This window comes from Zalophus californianus, chromosome 3, assembly GCF_009762305.2.
Source record: "Zalophus californianus isolate mZalCal1 chromosome 3, mZalCal1.pri.v2, whole genome shotgun sequence".
In the NCBI taxonomy this organism is placed as follows: Eukaryota; Metazoa; Chordata; class Mammalia; order Carnivora; family Otariidae; genus Zalophus; species Zalophus californianus.
Window position 1 is genome coordinate 70,620,261 of NC_045597.1, and position 18,502 is coordinate 70,638,762.

The 18,502-nt window shown below is 42.4% G+C and overlaps 1 protein-coding gene across 2 annotated transcripts in view; it reads right to left on the reverse strand.

The window, feature by feature from the left end:
• The window catches only part of B3GLCT (beta 3-glucosyltransferase), a 115,317-nt gene that overhangs the window by 86,250 nt on the left and 10,565 nt on the right, over nt 1-18,502 (reverse strand). For both annotated transcript variants that reach the window (XM_027590510.1, XM_027590509.1), the window contains exons 2-4: nt 14,403-14,452; nt 6,226-6,265; nt 23-132 (exon numbers count right to left, since the gene is read on the reverse strand). In XM_027590510.1, the coding sequence (XP_027446311.1) occupies nt 23-132; nt 6,226-6,265; nt 14,403-14,452 (200 nt within the window). The remainder of the gene's footprint in view (nt 1-22; nt 133-6,225; nt 6,266-14,402; nt 14,453-18,502) is intronic.

The window sequence follows — 18,502 nt, forward strand, 5'->3', positions numbered from 1 at the left end:
CATCCCAGCCATCATTACATACCTGTGTAAGATTTGCTGCTTGCTTTAAGATGCTTTTTTTTAACTGTTCTGCTCTCTTTGCATGAAAAGAATTACTTTGACTCTGGATGACAAATACAATTCCTTTTAAATCTAGAACCAAAGGAAAAAAAGTGTTTTCAGGTATTTATTTTTCAACAACTGAAATACACTTAAAAACAAGTTTAAAAAAAAAAAAAAAGCTACAAGGTAAGCTTTCAGGCCATAAACTCTTAGGGAAAAAAAATCAATTTAAATGTAATCATAGCAACAAAAATCTCTTTTTAAACTGATCTCTGAAACATCCTTCCTAGAAGTTAGCAAGTAAATAAGCTCACTGTACTAGATCAAATCTGTGGCAACAAACTGTGAATCCACTCCTGCATCTGTCAAAACAATGACGGTAAATGTGAGAAAGTATGAAAATGTCTGCAACACTAACCTCCCCAGTAGGTGAAAATCTTGTTTGCCGCTAGCCTTCTAACAAGCCACACATAATCCTACATTGCACCATTACCTGTTATGGGTTGAAGGGTGTCCCCCAAATGTCATCAGTTCAAGTCCTAACCCCCAGGACCACGGAATGTGACCTTACTTGGACTGGGTCTCTACAGAGAGGCACTCAAGTTAAAGTGAGGTTGTTGGTGGGGGTCCTAATCCAGTATATTTGGTGTCCTTACACAAAGAGGAAATCTGGACACAGACACACAGAGGGAAGATGATGTGAAACCACTGGATCTACAAGTCACGGAGAAAGGCCTCCAAAGAAACCAACCCTGCTCACACCTTGAGCTCAGACTTCTACCCTTCAGAACTATGAGCCACATTTCCGTTGTTTAAGCCACACAATCTGTGGTACTTCATTTCAGCAGCCCTAGCAAACTAATAACACTACCTCAAGAATGTTCTGGATGGCTCTTTAAGGTGACGCTCAACAGTGACTGCTTCTGTCCCATCAGTTCATGAGAACTTGCAAATAAATAACTCTATAATCTCTACTCTATCTCACAGGGCACCTAGCCAGAATTAAGTGTGAACTCCAGGAAAACAGCCACAATTCCACAGGAATGGGGCTTCAGCAAGAAGTGTGGCATAAAAGCCCATCTACAACAACACTGGAAGCATTTGCCGGCCCCCTAGAGACTCACCTCAGGGTGGCCAGCTTGCTTGCAATGACGAGCACAGAGTAAACCCTCGAATGTTAGGCCCACTGACCGGGGAAGACTATCGGAGGTCTTGCCAGCCAAGATGGTTGCTCAGTCCCCATAATGGAGAAGCACGTTAGGTTCTGAGTTTGCAATAAAGCAACAGACAGAAACAGCCATTGGGTCAGCACCCTGCCTCTACACAGGGGCATTGGCAAAAGGCAGATTTCACATAAACTGTAACCTCCAGCCCAGCTTACAGCAACGAACGTGGGGACCTACCCCGCACCCTGTGCCTTTCAACACTTCGACTTAGAGACATAATCTGGTTTTAATTTTATCCCATGTATTTTATTGTTATGTTCAGTTCTACAGTTCCATTCATTTATTCAATCATTCAAATATTCATACAATAAATAGCTCCACAGTGAGCCATCTAGATCCTAAAAATAATCCAAAATGCTCTTTGGTTAAAACTCAATAAAAAATTTAAAAGGAAATGCTCAACAACCTACTGAATATGACCTAATTCTTTTCTTACAGGAGTTTATATAAGTATGAACATTCCACATACCTACCTCTATTTCAAATCAGCTTCTTGGCTCTATAAATAGGACACACAGATAAGACTTAAAAGAGTATCTTATGTTTCTACTGAAATGTAAGATCTGATCTACTATATCTAAAACATTAATGTAAGTGACATAGCAAAAGAGGAGTTATAAAGACTTACTTTTGTTAAAAATGAAATAAACTTCAGAGAACAATTTTTACAAAATTTAATAAAGCTGAAGATGCACATTCCCAATGACCCAGAAACTCCACTCCTACTAATCAGCCTTGAGAAACTTGCATATGTATAAACAAGGATATATAACAAGAGTGCTCACAGCAGGATTGTGTAAAAGGAAGAAATTTGAAGCAACTCAAATACCCACTAATAAGACATACAAATTGGAATACTACGCAGCAACGAAAATTAACTAGCACTCGATGCATCAATCCAGATGGATATTATAGATGAATCCTAGAGACTGAAAAACAAAAGCAAGCTACAAAGGAATAACCATATAAATCAATGGTTTGGGGGCGCCTGGGTGGCCCAGTCGTTAAGCGTCTGCCTTCGGCTCAGGTCATGATCCCAGGGTCCTGGGATCGAGCCCTGCATTGGGCTCCCTGCTCTGCGGGAAGCCTGCTTCTCCCTCTCCCACTCCCCCTGCTTGTGTTCCCTCTCTTGCAGTCTCTCTCTCTGTCAAATAAATAAATATAAAAAAATAAAAATAAAAATCAATCGTTTGTGAAAAGATAAGCACAAATATATATAAGATGGATATATACCATACATATGCATATATATACATATCATATATGATCAGAAAATATAAAAGATAACATGCGAATGATAAACACCAAATCAAGATCATGGTTAAAAGGCTCCTGCCATATTAGGAAGGTTTTATTTCTTAAACTAAGTGGTAGATACATGGATGTTCATTATATCACTCTTTGCGGCTTCCTATATGTTCAAAATAATTCATAATAGAGTTTTTAAAAGAGCAAATCCATCTGTCAAAAGGTTAATCCTGCAGTAATCAACTCCTGCCTTTTCTTCTACCAGATCAGCAAAATTCCTACTGTCCCACAAAGACAACAGTTCTTCCACATGGGGAAGAGACTTTGCAAGAAGAAAAAAAGGGAATTCTTCTCCTTTGCTTGTACCTGAGTCACATGCTATGGGTTGTATTTGTTTTTCCTGCTACTAAGAAATCATCACCTTCCTTCTTCTCATGCCTTGATTACACGCGCTATGTGCATTCGTCCAGCAAACACGTCTAAGTCTGTACTGAGTGCAAGGTTCTGTCCTGAGAGAAGCAAGCACAGCCCCAGCAAGAGCAAGCCTGAGCCGAGGTCAGAAGGCAGCCATTATAATACAGAGCCAAGAGGGGAACTATGGGAGGAAGGGGGGAGGGTGGTGGCAAGTGCAAGAGAGCTTCTGGAAAGGGGCATTTCCTGTGTTTCCTTTAAAATGCAGCAATTTTCTGCAGACTCAGGCACAGAGGGTAGCAGATCAGGGCAGAGAAGGAAGTGGGGTTATCACAGAGCCCACAGCCTGCCTTCTCTCTGCAGCATCAGGAGTCGATGACTGGGGAGTCTGTCAGGCATTTCTGAGAAAAAGGTGAAGGGAATGGTCAGTTGTAAAGTTAGAGGGGGAGGCTGGCTCAGCCAGATCAGATCATGAAGGATTTAAGTGCACACTAAGAGGGTGGATCTTTAGATTAATAGCTTTCAAACCAGGGAAGGGCCACAGAGCCATCCGGGACCCCAGAGAGTGGGGCCTTCCCAGAAGAAGCGATGAGGACCCTGTGTCCTGGGGATGCCCACAGAAGAGGTGGGAAGAGCTTCGCAACAGAGGGACAATGAAGGTGTGGGAGAGCAAATGGAATTAGGGCTCTGAAAACAGTAACAGTTAGGCATGGCTGAGAAATAGGATGCATATGGGGCAGTTACTGGTGATGAGGCAAAAGAGTAAGGGTGCACCTAACCCAGTTCCTAAAACCCTGTTAATAATGAATGACAGCCATTTACAAGCCAATGCAGCCCCACCTCCATTCCAGAAAAAAATAATAAATAAACCAGGTTAGCACAGTTAGGTGCTCAAAGCTGCTTATATACTTAAATTACTGATGTTCTTTATATCAGCTCCAAGAAATAATTTTCTGACAGACATCCTAAGCCCTCCCTAACTGGATGACATTCCGGCTGACTCTAGACCCCAGGGCTCACCTGGGTGGTGGTCTTCTCTGCCTCCACTGTCCCATCCTCTGACTCTTCAGCTCCTGCTGCCCAGTCAACGGAGCTAAATAAGACGATCCCCCTATCTCCTTATCATTTCGGTCACACTCCCCTGAACGCACTGCAATTTGTCAACGGCAAACACTATCACAACTCAAGACAGATGGTCGTTGTTTCTCCTCCAGGAATGTACAATAAATGGGTCGTACAATGAGTGCCTGACAACAGTGAGCGGCGTGATGGGCCAGAAGAGGAAGATAAAGAAATCTATCAAGACTAGGAAAGAACCCGTGTGGGTCTGAGGCCAATGGTAAGTTGCAGAGCATTAAGAAAAGGTGATGGAAGCAAGGAGGCCATTAGAAAAGATCCTTGAAGGAGAAATAATAATTCCTTGAAGGAAAAAGAAATCAAAGGTTTTCCTTTTCTCAGTTGCTGAGCACCTATCATGTGCCAAACGCTCTACTAAGTGCTAATCCTTCCGGGTCCAAGGTAATCTAGAAACATGGATTCCATCCTGCTGCTGTCTCTCCGAGGAGGAATCATGTGGGGTTCTTCTGATAAAAGCCAAATAGCAAGCAGCCTTAGGACTTAAGGCTGAGAAATAAATATGCACACACACAATACATGAAGAGCCACTCCAATTGTGCTCTACTTGGTGAGAATAATTGTCACCCATGAATCTACTGATGAGGCAGTGAGCCAAAACAGAAAAAATGCTACCCCACCCTGAGTGTGGTGAGACTCTGATTCTTCTGGGAGGCTGCTTTTGTAACACACCTCCCCCCGAACCCCCTGGGCCTGCAGACCCAGGTTAACACTGTGGCAAATAAGGCCCCTGGGTCTTTTTTGGATATGCTGATACCAAATCACATATCATTAGATTTGCCATTTGGAATTTCAAGAATGTCAATTTACTTATCCAGGTAACTTCCCCTTGGTACTTTCAAGCCCATGTCCCAGACTAGTGACATTAATTCATTTAATAACCATCTTCAAACTTTCAGGGCGCCTGGGTGACTCAGTCGGTTAAACACCCAACTCTTGATTTAGGCTCAGGTCACAATCTCTGGGTCGTGAGATGGAGCCCCATGTCAGGCTCCATGCTGGACATGGAGCCTGCTTAAGATTCTCTCTCCCTTCCCCTCTGCCCCCCAACTCTAAAAATAAAAATAAAAAATAATCATTTTCTACAAGGAGTCCCAGGAGCCCCATCAAATCTCATAAAATACACACACAAACAAATGCCCAAACCCCCAAGTGTTGGCAGCAGAGAGAACATCTCCACATGGGGAGGAGTGGCTGAGCCATCCAGGGTACCATAACATAAAGAAGAAAAAGCAATGAACCAACGCGGCTCCTTCGGAGCCGAAGGCATGCATGCCCAGGGCCTAGCACAGGCCATCCTCCCCATACCACCCAGGGGCCCTCTCCTGCCTTCTAGACTCCACAGAACCCAGGCCTGCGAAAGGAAGCCTAGAAACAAAAATGTGCCCTTTCTCTCCTGTCCAGGACCCACCTTGCAGGTCCCCAGGGCCTACCCTGGGACCACCAACATCGACAAAGTTCACACCCTTTGGGAAAAGACCCAACACACAGACGTCAGCCTTATCATCTCGTCAAAACACTGGGGCATATTTCTCGCAATACCAGAAAACAACAACAACTGTGACTTCATGGTCACATTTTTGAAGATGCTTACAATATACTGAAAGGGAGGACAAATAAGGGTGCACGGGGGCCATGATGGAGGTACAGGGTGTCTACAATGACACAAGTAGCTGCTTCTGTACCAGGGTTCTCGGGATAGTTTGACAGATGTGGTTAGTAAGCTAACCCGTAGGAAAAGTGGTGTCTGCAAGTCCACAAGTGGGGAATCTGGCCCCAGGCAGAGGTTAGTCCTTTTCTCCCACTAAGTGTGGGCCTAGAATGACAGACTGTGTCTTACTCATCCTCATCACCCCCGCAGTGGCCACCTGGCCCAGTCCTCCACCCTTACTGGAAACTCAATAAATGAGGGTCAAGGGAATTCAATCTAACATACTGGCTGTTGTTTCCGGTACAAATCACATGCCACTATGTCGATCTGAAGTGTTCTCCCCGGGTCTTCATGAGGGTAGAGGTGGGGCCAGGCCCAAGAAAGAACATTTGCACAGCAATACTGACCTTCTAAATAAAATCAGAAAGAGAATTCATTTCACTGAAATATAATTTACAAGAAATAGACCTGGGTACATACTCATGAGTTTAAAAAAAAAAAATCATTACTTACCTATGTCATTTTTCCTTGAGACACCACTTTTCTCCAAATTCTGTATTTTGGACAAAAGAGAAAAAGATAAATCTCCTCACATAACAAAGCTAGCAAAACACCAAATAAATATGCATGGTACACAGTAACATTTGGGGGAAGACAGAGAAGAGGAGAGCTTGGCAATGCTTCCCTAAAACTGGGGCGGGGGGGGGGCAGCGAGAGGGGAGGGAGAGAGCAAAGACGTGCTTCTGCGTCATGACAGGAGCCTCCCACGAGGCCCTTTCTCACTTCTTACGTGCTCTTGGGCAAGTCACGTAATTGAACTGAGCCTCTTTCCTCCGGTGTAAAATGGAGCTAAAGCTAAGGCTTAACTGGTTCACAATGTTCTTGGGAGAGTTCATTTAAAAACCCTGTGAACTCAAAAGCATGGCAAACAAAACAGAGACAGTATCAATGCTGGCAGTGTGTGGCTCATGAAGATGAGCCACACTAATTATGGTATTCATCATCTTGTGGGCTCCGACATAATGGCATCCGGAACATCACCACGATGTTCTCTTTCACCTGAGGAGCAGCACCGGGGGCCTCAACAGGGCCCAAGGAGCAGACAGCCTGCGGTTTGTGAGCTACAGAGCTCTGGACACAGGAAATCCGGACATGAGCACAGAAACACCCGATCCTGATCCTGGGTAGATCAGGGGAAGAGCTCGTAAAAGATTTCTCTGACAAAGTGCAAAGTGTCAGCAGCTAAATCTGCCGTTTTCGAGGTCTTCTCCAGCAGACAAGGACGGAATTTTCTCTCTAATTGCCCTTTTCTGCTTCCAACTGCCATTCACTATAATTATAACAATTGGACAGTGGCAAGTATCCTTCAATTTTCTTCATAGACTGCAATAAGAAAGGCACTTGTGAGCGTTTACCATCAAAACTGGGAACAGCTCAAAAGCCAAGATACAGACACACAGTGATGTATCCTCTCAGAATGCCAAAGGGACCATGACAATAGACAGGGAGGGGAGAGAGGGAAACAGCAAACAGGACAGTGTCTACCTTTGGCAGCATTTCCTACAATTATCTTTGTCTCAAGAACAGAAATACCACTGAGTGGAAGAGAACCCCATAGTTGGGTACTGCTTTGTTATGCCTTGGGATCAAGTGACACTTAATTCTGATAAAACACGGACTTTTTGGAAAAGCCCACTAAAAAATACTGGAACCAGAAATGCCGCTCAGCGTTCACCCCTAACCTGCTGCCCATCCCTTGGCCAAGATGCCCACTCCCAAGCTGGCCGGTAGATGAGGATCGTGGAAAATTTGCAAGTTTAGACTTAAAAATAGCATTGGAGTGGGTAAAGAAAATATACTGTATACACACAGTGGAATATTATTCAGCTTTAAAAAGGACGGACATTCTGGCACATGCTACACCAAGGTACCTTGAGGACATGATGCTAAGTGAAATAAGCCAGACACAAAAAGACAAACACTGTACGATTCCACTTACAGCATCATCTGATTCATAGAAACATAAAGTAGAGGGATGGTTGCCAGGGGCCAGGGAAGGAGAACAGAGAGCTATTTAATGTGGACATTTTGTTTAGTGAGATGGAAAGAGTCCTGGATATTGTCTGCCTGATAGTATAAATATCCTTAATACAGCTGATCTGTACACTTAGAAATGGTTAAGATGGTAAATTTTATGTGCGTTTTATAATTTTTAAAAAAAAGAGAGATGATCCAATCCAACACCCCCCTTTACAAATGAGAAAATGGAGGCTCAGAACAGGTAAAGGAATTGCCCAAAGTCCAACAGTCATTCTAGCCACAGAACCAGGATGAAAATCCAGGTCTTCTGAGTTCTTCCCAACGTTCCTTTTTTTCCAGCCACGGGATAATGCATGCTCTGTCTTCCTCCAGAGATATTCTTCAGAAAACGTGCACCAGAAGAAAGCACACTTGAGAGTGAGCTCCAAGTGATACCCACAACAAAAGTCACCTTTAGCAATAAGCTGAAAGATTAAAAAAAAAAAAAAAAATACCCTGAACTCAGTGTTTCCTGACTAACTTAATCTGGAAACCAACTGGACTTCCTACCACATCTCTTTGTGAAACCAAAGAAAATCAACCAAAATTACACCTTTCCATTTGTTATTAAGCCCTGAGGCTCCAAATGGCTGAAAACAATAGCTCGGAAATGATTAACTATTTCAAATAGCTCGATTTGTAAACTGTAAAAATAAAACATCCAAGAACGGTTGCATTAAGTGAACTGAATGGAACCAAAATGGTCTTGGGTAATTTTGAGGAAGAAAATTACACTAAATGAACGAATTGACAGGACATTTAAAATTCTGTCTCCAGCTTTCCTCACGAAAAGGCTTAGCTCTTCCTAAGAAGAAACACGTAGTTTGTTTCATTATCTCTGCTGCCATGTTTCTTACGCTATCAATATCAGTCAAAATGTGCTGTCAGTTTTGTAAGTCAACAAAATTGCTATTCAGATAGGAAAGAGATTTCTTACTAATGTATCTACCCCACAGGCAGCTCCTACCCCAGCTGGGAAAAGACAAATCCAAGTCACCCTCTGGTACAGGTTTTATTTGTGAAGGCACGATAGATTTGAACACCTGTCATCCACATATGTACGGCCTTGTTTACAAAGCCTTCACGAAAAGAAGATAAAACATCCTCCCAAGAATTTGATAGGAAATCTTTTAAGAAGAGAAGTAAAATGGCATCTTGTACCCAGTCACAAACCACCACCACCCCCCTAGACATTGAATAAAATGAATTGGTCAAGATGTGTTCATCAGTGGACTCACTAAAAGCTGGTCCTGGTTTTTAACTCTGCCCCCACCATTTACTAGCTCAGGCCTCAGTTTCTCATCTGTAAACAGGAAGAATAATTACATCACAGGGTCGTTGTGGGAATTTCATTAGGTAATATAATGCTGAGCGGAGCATCTGCCCAAAGAAAATGCTCAACAGTTAACTACTAGTCTTTTTTAATCATGAACATCATCTACTTCATATGAAGTCAACTAACACCATAAAAGAAATTTAACTGATAAAAGCAGTAAGGTCTATGGTTCCTCTTTTTTACGTGGATTTGCTTAAGATTCCTCTCGCAAGGCTGTGTAGGTATTTCTTGCTGTCCTATCAGGTACACATTTAAATAGGGTCTGGCACTGTTTCAAGTGGTGGACACACACACACACACACAATCTTCAAGACAGCTTTTTGATATAGGTCCTATTACCCCATCTCCTAGATGAGGAAACTGAGGCCAAGAGGGTAAGTCCCACAGCATATCAGTGTTGGAGGAGGAACGTGAACCACAGTGTCCAACTCTACCCCTACATGACACAAGATACAGTATCATAAGCCACCACAGGGTGTAAGTCTGGGCAAGAAAGACTACAGATTGAAGCAGTGGGCACCGTAGCTGAGGGGGTGGAGTTCGAGCCTGGCTGGGCAGCCTCCCCTGAAAGCTGAGCTAGGTCAGAATCCGGGTCAGTGCCAGGGACCAGGAACCCAGGAGAGGAGCCTAGGCCCAGAGGTCAGGCCCCAGGAGGTATGACAGGGGCAGCACCCAGAATTTGGATGTGAAGCCACCAGATGCCCTGATGTGTGGGGCGGGCCCCCAAACCTGAGCAGGGATGCTGCATTTGGAGAGAGCGCTGCCTGGGGCCCCACTCTAAAGCAAGCAATGAAGTGAGGGGCAGGGAAGGTGGCTGCTTCTGAACAGCATGGCCCGGCAGGTCCTGATCAGTTCTGCCGAGGGTGATCAACTAATGATAATCCCAAATTAACGTGGTTGTTGGTAAGAGCCTTAACTCCTATCTCCAGGTTCATCTACAGACTTTGGGCAAGCCTGGACAAATGAATTCTTCCCCAGCTCCCAGTCTCGGGTATGGTCTAGACATTTTATCACTGCCCCTCCTCAGGGGATTAATGGTTTTTTTTGGCTCCGTGGCCTAAGCACAGATGGGGTTAATGACATTTTTCAAGGACTTTAATACCTTTGCATGAAAAGTGACACGAAGATATAAGACTCACCTTATTTCTATCTATATATATATATATATATTTATTTAAGAAGACAGATACATACATATTTCCCCACTTGAAAAGGTGGGTTAGAATCTATGCTTGAAAGTATAGGTTATAATTCTCAAATCATTACACAAAATTTTAATTCCTTATTAATACCCTTAGGTAGCATTTTAAATTCATTACAAATGAGTTTTATTATTGCCAAACACACATACACATTATAATGCACACAGCTACATAAAATTACAGTATGAAAAATTCAAGGATTCAAGAAATTGAGATTCTGACTTCACCTTTTTTTTTTTTTAAAGATTTTATTTGAGAAGAGAGCAGAATGGGAGAGAGCACAGGAGCAGGGGGGGAGGGGCAGAGGGAGAGGGAGAAGCAGATTCCCGGCCTAGCAGGGAGCTTCAGATGCTGGGCTCCATCCCAGGACCCTGGGATCATGACCTGAGCCCAAGGCAGATGCTTAACCAACTGAGCCACCCAGACGCCTTTTAATTGCCATGTGACCTCAGTCAAATCACATAACTTCTTTGAGGCTAAGTCTTCTCTGCTATGCAAGCATGCCTTCTTTTATTGTGCTTCGCTTTATCACGTTTTGCAGATACCATGTTTTTTACAAACTGAAGGTCTGTGACAACCCTGCATCCAGCAAGTCTATCGGTGCCTTTTTTTCCAACAGCATTTGCTTTGTGTCTCTGTGTCCCACTTGGGTGATTCTCACAATATTTCAAATTTTTTCATTATGACTACATTTGTTATGCTGATATCTTTGATATCACTATTGTAATTGTTCTGGGGTGCCCCGAGCTGCACCCATAAAAGAGGATAAACTTCATTGACAAATGGTGTGTGTGTTCTGACTGTTCCACTAACTGGCTGTTCTCCCTTCTCTCTCCCTCTTCTCTGGGCTCCCTATTCCGAGATACAACAATACTGAAATTAGGCCAGTTAGTAACCCTACAGTGGCCTCTAAGTGCTCAAATGAAAGGTCACGTGTCTCTCACTTTAAATCAAAAACTAAAAATGGTTAAGCTTAGCGTGGAAGGCATGTTGAAAGCCGAGATAGGCCCAAAGCTAGGCCTGTTGCACCAAACATCAGCCAAGCCGGGAATGTGAAGGAAAGGTTCTTGAGGGCCATTAAAAGTGCTACTCCGGTGAACATATGAATGATAACAAAGAGAAACAGCCTTATTGCTGAGGTGGAAAAAGTTCGAGTGGTCTGGAGAGGAGAGCAAACCAGCCCCAGCAATCCCTTAAGCCGAAGCCTAATCCAGAGCAAGGCTCTAGCTAGCTCTCTGTAATTCTGTGAGAGCTGAGCGAGGTGAGGAGGCTGCAGAAGGAAAGTCTGAAGCCGGCATAGGTTGGTTCACGAGGTTGAAGGAAAGAAGCCAGCTCCACAACAGAAAGCACAAGGTGAAGCAGCGAGGGCTGGTAGGAGAAGCTGCAGCAAGTTCTCCAGAAGGTCCATCTACAATAGCAATGCAGGTGGCTACACTCCACGACAGGCTTTCGGTGTAGATGGGACAGCCTTCTACTGGAAGAAGATGCCATAGAGGACTTTCACAGCTCCAGAGGAGAAGTCAGTACCCGGCTTCAAAGCTTCAAAGGACAAGCTGACTCTCTTGTTAGAGGCTAATGCAGCTGGTGACTTGAAGCTGATAACAATGCTAACTGACCATTCCAAAAATCCTAGGACTCTTAAGAATTAAGCTAAACTGAGTGCCTGGGTGATCAGTCAGTTAAGTGTCTGCCTTCAGCTCAGGTCATGATCCCAGGGTCCTGGGATCAAGTCCTGCATGGGGCTCCCTGCTCAGCGAGGAGCCTGCTTCTCCCTCTGCCCCTTCCCCTTCACTCATGCTCTCTAATAAATAAAATCTTTAAAAAAAAAAGTGCACTGAGTAATATATGGAATTGTTGAATTGCTACATTGTACACCTGAAACAATATAACACTCTATATTAAATATACTGGAATTAAAATTCTTTAAAATAAAAGATAAATAAATAAAAAGAAACACATTTCATGAGGCTAATGATCTCATGGTGATTCTCTGATGGATCCGGGCAAAGAAAATTGAAAACCTTCTGGAAAGGATTCACCATTCTACACGCCATTAAGAACATTCATGATTCATGGGAAGAGGTCAAAATAAGAACGTTAACAGGAGTTTGAAGGAAGTTGATTCCAACCCTCGTGGATGACTCTGAGGGATTCAAGACTTCAGTAAAGGCAGTGACTAACTGCATTTGTGGTGGACATAGCAAGAGGACTAGAATTAGAAATGGAATTGGGGGTGGGGGGTGGGGGTGTGGGCAAAACAGATGAAGGGGAGAGAGAGGGACAGGCTTCCAGCTGTGGAATGAGTAAGTCACGGGATGAAAGGCACAGCACAAGGAGTACAGTCAATGGTGTTGGAACAGTGTTGTGTGGTGGAAGATGGGAGCTCCATTTGTGGGGAGCACAGCAGAATGTACAGACTTGTCTACTTACAAAGTTGTACACTTGAAACTAATGTAACATTGTGTGTCAACTCTACTTGAATTGAAAAATAAATAAATAAATGGAGCCTGAAGATGGATCCGTCTCATGATCAAACTTGAACGGATAAGGAGTTGCTTCTCATGGACGAGCCAAGGAAGTGGTTTCGCGAGATGGAATCGGCTGGTGAAGACACCGTGAAGACTGTTGAAATGACCACAAAGGATTTGGAATATGACATCAACTTAGCTGACAAAGCAGCAGCAGGGTTTGAGAGGATTGACTCCGTTTTGGAAGAAGTTCTACTGTGGATGAAATGCTGTCAAACAGCATCACACGCTACAGAGGAATCGTTTTGTGAAAGGAAGAGTCAATCTATGGGGCAAAGTTTGTTGTTGTCTTATTTTAAGAAATTGCCACAGCAACCCCAGCCTTCAGCAACCACCACCCTGATCAGTCAGCAGCCATCGAAAGCGAGGCAAGATCCTCTACCAGCAAAAAGATTAGGACTCGCTAAAAGCACAGGTGATGGTTAGCATAATTTTTTTTAGCAATAAAGTACTTTTTAATTCAGGTATATGTTTTAAACATAATGCTATTATACACTTAACAGACTACAGTACAGTGTAAACACAACTTTCATTATGCACTAAAAACCAAAAAAAAAAAAAAATTCATTTGACTCGCTTTATTGCAGTATTCGCTTTCTTGTGGTATTCGCTTTATTGCAGTGGTCTGGAACCAAACCCACACTATCCCCAATGATCCCCAGGATCATTGAGAAGATCAAGTTAATGAAATGTCTGAAAATGTTTTATTAACCATAAAGGATCTTAAAACCAAAGGAAATCATTATTATTGTTCCTGCATAGGAAACCCACAGTACAGTTAGAACAAATAATACTCTGGTAACCAAAGAAACATCCTTTTAAAAAATGCTTTTACGCTAACTGTGGGATAAAAAAATAAAGTCAACTGAGCCTTAACTAATATGATAAAGACAATTCATAGTCTTAAAATATTGTTTCTCTTTAAAAAAAAAATACTGTTTCTCTTTCTCATCTCCTAAATTCATCTAGTGCAAAGCCTAAATGGTAAACATGAGGCAAAGTTCTTGAATGAAATCAATAATGAAAAAAGCAGCAGCTCTGAGATTTGGGTAAGTGTTGTCCTGTCTCCATCAGTCCCCCAGGTCTCAGTTCCTGGGTCTGACTGTGCAAGAAGCCTGGCAGTCACCTTTGGGGACTCTCACATAGTGCCACCTTCAGGGAGAGGGATACTCAGGCTCTTGTGACCCCAGGGACATAGCATAAGACTCCTTTCTCAGACTGGAAAAATGAAGCCCAAGTTTAGATGTGGTCAGACTAGAGAAAACTACGGTATCCAAGCAAGACTTCTAAAATGTCTAACTCCGTTTCAAAATACTTTTTCTTAAAATAAAATTTGAAACCTATTTGGTCTGTTTTAACTATTAAAGGACTTTTTTTTAAAGCAGGCTTATCTGTAGGGATTAAAAAATCTATGGCTGACCAACATTTCATTAATTGATAATAAAAAATGGTAACTGTTGAAAGATGAAATCATTACAGCTCCCATTAAAGAAAATACAAATGAATCTCAGACAGGAAGAAGAGATTTGATCATGAGAAGAGTACCTTAGATTGCTTGACCTCTTTCTTTGTATCTTCAGAAACCAAAGCAAAAGCTGGAAAAAAGAAAACATTTTTCCATTAAAATTATCAATTAAGATTTATTCTCACATTCAACAGTTGTGCTTAAAATGAGAAAAAAAAGGGGGTACTTTAATAACACATACTTTGCTCATTTTTAAAAGCAGCTGCATTGCTACAAACCAGCACTGCAGGCCACCTTCATCCCCGGACCTGAAATTATTCACCGCTGGGAAGCCAACGTGCTTAGGCTACCAAGCGAAAGAAATACTACACCAAAGAAATTAGAATCTGTATACCATTTGTGTCAATGGCTAGAAACTACAAAATAGATGCGTGCAAAATACACCCTCTTAGCAACCTCGATTCTGGTGCCTTCTAAAGAGAAGGGGAATTCCTGAGAATCTAGAGGGAAGCGGTACAAATTCCTACTCACACAATCGCTTCCAGAACCTGGCAGGCAACAGAGCTAAATCTGGGGCAAGCTTTCAGTCTCAGGGGCTGCCAGGTTAGAAGCGTGGTGCAGATAATGCTGCCGCACGCAGGGGAGACTTAACAGAGCCCACTAACACAACAGGGCCAGGAGAGTGAGGGGAATTAAAATCACTCCCTATTTAGAAGGACTGCATGTTTTGAGTTGGAGCCCATAAACAGATGATATCCCTACAGACACACCTAGGCTCCACATTCAAAATCATCAGCATCATCATAACAACATGCCAGTAACACTTTGAAAATACAAAGCAAAATAATAAACCCAACAGTCGGGAAGGTTAACCAGACAAAAAAATAATATACTTTATTTTGATAGTGCATTCTCCTGAGGAGCTAAGAGAAAAGCACCTCATAGAGTTTGCTTTCTCCAGCGAGCGTCCCCAGGAGAAATGGGCAATGGCATAGAGCAGTAACGTACGAAAAGTGTTGGACAACCACTTCCACGGAGCAGTAATGTAGCACGAAGGGTTTCAGCGGTAGGTCTCCCGGGCTAACGGAGGAGACCCTCCTGAAAAGCAGCAGACAACTTCCTCCATTCCGACCCCTCCAACCCCACCCCCACTCCCAGACATCGCTGCCTCAAATTCTCTCTCCATTAACATGTGCTCAAAGGAAATAATCAAAAGCATTCACGTGAAGATGCAAATGACTGACATCATTTAATCATTTCCATTTACAGGATGACATTTCAAAAGGCAGGGGGAAATTGAAACGTAAGCCAAATGAACCTCTATGTGTGGAATTTGTATAACAGCAGATGTTAAGAGAGGCCTCCCTGAGACCACCTTCTATAAATAATAATCCCCAACTCCACCCCTCCTTACCTTCCTCACTCTTTCTTTTTCTCCAGAGCACTTACTACCATAATACATACTTATATTTATTTGTTTATTGCTTGTCTTACATATTAGTTTATTGTAAGCTCCATGAAGGCAGGAATGTGGTTTTATTAACTGCCTGCCCCATACCTAGAACACAGCCAGCACACAGAGGAAGGTCAATAAATACTTATCAAATCAATCAGTCAATCAATACAAGTCTTTACAATGGCGCTAGGATCCCATCACTTACGGACTGTCTACTCCTTACACTAGGTAGCATCCACCAAGCAAACTGAAGGAATTTAGTGTGTCCTCCCAACACCAATTTATTCTCAGTAGGACCTACTTTCTCATTTTACACAGACACACAGACACACAGACACACACACACACACACACACACACACACACACACACACGAAGGCAACCATGAAGCCCAAATCATTCATTAAATTCTAAGAAGAAAGGAGAGATTTAACCCCAAACACCATTTTAAATTCTGCTTCTGGGTATTTAATTCCTTGGCTTTGTCATATTTGATTTACCTCCAAACTAGCATGCACACTTAAAACCCTCAAGAAGATATCAAAAATAGAATTATTAATATCATATAGGGAAGTCACAACATGTTAATATCACTCAACACCACAGAATTCCAAGAAACAGAACATTCCAACAACTTGCAGGATGTAACAACTGTGGTCAATCTAAGACACGACTCTGAGTCCAAATCTGTCTCTGCCGACTCCATCAATTCTTAATTCCAAACACAGACAGTTAAAGCTCTCTGGGCTAGAATTCCCTCTTTTGTCAAGATAAAAAAAAAAAAAAAACCTTCTCAGTTTAACACGTTCAGTTACTCATCATCTAATAACCAGGATTTAGTTTTCCTCACTTTTTTTGCAGGCCAGATGGCTATGTAAAAGGAAGAGTATGTCAACACAAAAGCCCTTTAGAATGCAGACTCTATACTGAAGAAAATGCCTTTATTTGGTTATCAGTTCTTCAAGTTACTAACACATCACCTTTCATAAGTAATCAGCTAATGTCATTTGATAATGTTTCACATAGGAATCACATGGAGGGATGACATTCCCAGTAAGTCAAGGGACTTCCACAAATCCTCCTTGTCATAATTTAGACAGCATACCTCTATTCAGGCAACGCTTAACTGAAGTGAGAGTAAACTAGATTTTAGTTCCCTCCAAAACCACAAAGGCCTAGATTTAAAATATCCTTTAAAAAGAAAAAAAAAAAAACAAAACAAAAACATACAAAACTGTCATTTGTCCCTATCACACTCTGCTGTGAAATTAAGAACTCCTTTTTCCCCATCATAGAAATAAAGTATACAATGTTTAAAGCAGTAACAAAGAAGTATGTGACTCCTGATCTTGGCGTCATGAATTCAAGTCTCAGCCTAAAGCTTACTTTTAAAAAAATAAATAAAGCACTAAGGTAAAAAATGCATCAGTTACTTTCAGGTATAAGAGCAAATCACATGGCAAGATAATCCTCATTAAATGAATATAAAAAAATACTAGTTGGTTTTATATTTATGTTTCCATAATCAAAATAAAACAAATCACTAAGGAACCAAATGCATTTTGAAGGCACAGAATATGCTATACCACTAATAAATCCAATCTTAAAATAATGAATCCTTTACAAAATTCTTACCCACAAAATCCAGGCTTTTACAGTTGGTACAAATGAAGGGGAAATGGTAAAATTAGAGGAGAAAGTGATAAAAATTAGCAGGTGAGGTAAGAAATTACCTGTCATACAGTGGGACTTTAACACTGCGTACTGAGGGGTTGGGGGAAGGAGGAAAGGATCCCCCAACTCTGCCAAAGGGAGGGGCCACCTGGGGCTGGATGTTTGCTGTTTGGCTTCATACTAATTTCCAGATTCAGTGGGGAAAAAATATTCTTGAAAGCTTGGCCTTAATGTGCAGTTGGAGAACTATTCCAAGGTAAATCATGCTCTTATATGCCAAACTGCTGTTTAAAAGTAATTTTCCCTTTTCTATTTTCAACATGAATTCCTGTGAATTGCTACAGGGAACTATATTTAAAGTGCAAATCAGGACGGGCAATAGAAATAAGACCTTTCTGAGATAACTTTAAATAATTCAAGCCAACTAATGTGTTATAGCACACCTCTTCTAAGAGATAAATCAAGATTTTACAACTAACCTGGGACAAAGATTTATAGGCCAGCCTAAGCCCTAGAGTGCCAGAAACCTGGAGAGGAATTAATTGCAAGGCATTTAAGCAACACTAATCAACCATCGTTGATTATCCTATCCCATCCTATCATTTCTTGTTCCTGGGAGGGAGCAAGGCAGCCCAGGCCCACGCAGGAAAGACGATTGCCCCTCCTAACTCCTCGCGCCCGTTTGTTCCTCTTCCCTGGTTTGTCCTCCCAGACTCTCCCAGGAACACCGATCATAGAAACCAGATTAAACAAACAAAAAAAAAAACCACTGAGACACTAAATAACCCCACTCAGAGGGGCGCTGCCGGGATTAACTGAGATAAGGTACACAGTGTTTAGTGTGGAGCTCGGCATAGTCAAGGCTCAGGAGCTGCCTCCATAATGCCGCTGGTGGGGCAATGATCGCGGTCAGTCTGGGCAGTGTCTAGCTGGTCGTGGGCCCTACCCGGGAACTCCATGTCCCTGGCTCTGCCATCCAGGACAAAGCTTGCAGTTGGGGCCCCTGCGTGGCTCAGGGTCTCACACGGGCTCTGCCCCACTTTCTCTTCT